General features: G+C 44.5%; 1 protein-coding gene across 1 annotated transcript; it reads right to left on the reverse strand.

Annotated features, from left to right (window-relative positions):
• LOC139973885 (uncharacterized) lies at positions 1-862 on the reverse strand. Its single transcript, XM_071980769.1, has 2 exons — positions 622-862; positions 1-401 (listed from the first exon to the last, which is right to left on the reverse strand). Exons 1-2 carry the CDS (start codon positions 860-862, stop codon positions 1-3), a joined length of 642 nt encoding a protein of 213 aa, XP_071836870.1.
• Positions 863-1,321: the final 459 nt, after the last annotated feature.

A 1,321-nucleotide genomic window follows, 5' to 3' on the forward strand; every position in this document is an offset into this window, starting at 1 on the left:
TTAAGGGATGCCCAAGGATGCAAGACATTTGTTGACTGATGTGTTGCAAAAGCCTCTGCTTCCTACTTCTATCGGAAAGTAGTATGTAGACCAACCTCTGCTCTCGCAGTCAGCCACTAGGTCTTGGTATTTACACTTCTTTCTAGCATATGCATTTGCCAGATTCTCCTCCATAGGAACTGTAAGCTCTATGATGATAACATTCTTTGTTTTCTTAGAGAAGATGGTGATATCTGGTCTCTTAGCGGTCTCAGTAATTTCTGGAGGGAACACTATTTGCTTGTGTTCCTCATCCATCAAGAATATCCAGTCATTGGCCTTCTTCAAGATGTTGGTTGGCTCTGTCTTTGGAAGTGGCAGGACTGGATTTCGGTACGTTGTGCCATCAGCTGTACGAAAGGCTATTGTGGAGATAAAAGTCCAGAGTCTCAGATGTATTGAATTTCTTCTGGTTTGCCTCTACGATGTACGGTGCCAGACCTGATGCAAATGCCCTCAGTGTTTGGTCATGGCGCCAGTTATACCTTCCACTTTGTAGTGAGTAACTGCAACCATTCAGGATGTGGAACAGTGTGCAGTGACGATAATGACATAGTTGGCAGAGTCCTAGATTGGTCTTGCCCCACATCTTCAGATTGGCAGGAGAAGGAAGTTGATCATGAATTGCATTGATGTGGAAGGACAGCAATTCTGGTGTCCAGATATACAGAAGTTTCTTCCAGGAGGTGTCGACCTGCATGGCAGACTCCCATTTCAACCACTGTTTTTGTTTCGCACATCCGTAAAGGTAGACCAACATGTCCTCCTCGTCTACATCTTTCACTAGCCCGGTGAGGCATTTCCTGTGTTCTTGGTGACTCATGTCTCTGATCAGCTTCTGGTTTCTTTTGTAACCGAGACCTGCTCTGTCGGTCTAGCCCCTGGCCATCTCATTCAGGATTAGGTGGCGTTCTTTCTGTTCTAATTCTTTCATACCATTCCACCTGGCTTTGCTTTTCTTACTTTCCATGCATTTCCTGTAGAGTGTCTGGGTACTTCCATCTCTAGAGTGCTTGTTTAGATGGTACTTGGTTACTTGCATACATTTGACTGAAGTGGTGAGCTTTTTCAGTTGCAGACCATAGTGTTTCCTGCTCCTATACAGAGCGCTGGTGGTGGTACATCTGCTTATTCTTGCCCACTGCTTCAGGTATTTGGTGCAGATAGCTTCTAGAATTGTGATGTAGGTAATTGGGAAGTTGTAGATGGTGAACTCCCATGTCATTTTGGGTACGATTGCATTGTTGTAAATCCACAGCTTCATAATTCCACTTAGTTGACT

Source organism: Apostichopus japonicus, chromosome 9 (assembly GCF_037975245.1).
Source record: "Apostichopus japonicus isolate 1M-3 chromosome 9, ASM3797524v1, whole genome shotgun sequence".
NCBI classification, from domain to species: Eukaryota; Metazoa; Echinodermata; class Holothuroidea; order Aspidochirotida; family Stichopodidae; genus Apostichopus; species Apostichopus japonicus.

What these genes read in the sequence shown, in the direction of transcription:
- LOC139973885 (XM_071980769.1), bottom strand. Translation starts at nt 862, where the DNA reads ATGAGTCACCAAGAACACAGGAAATGCCTCACCGGGCTAGTGAAAGAT. An exon ending in TGCCAATCTGAAGATGTGGG is followed by an intron (nt 402 to 621) that starts GCAAGACCAATC and finishes TCTCCACAATAG; the next exon opens with CCTTTCGTACAGCTGATGGC.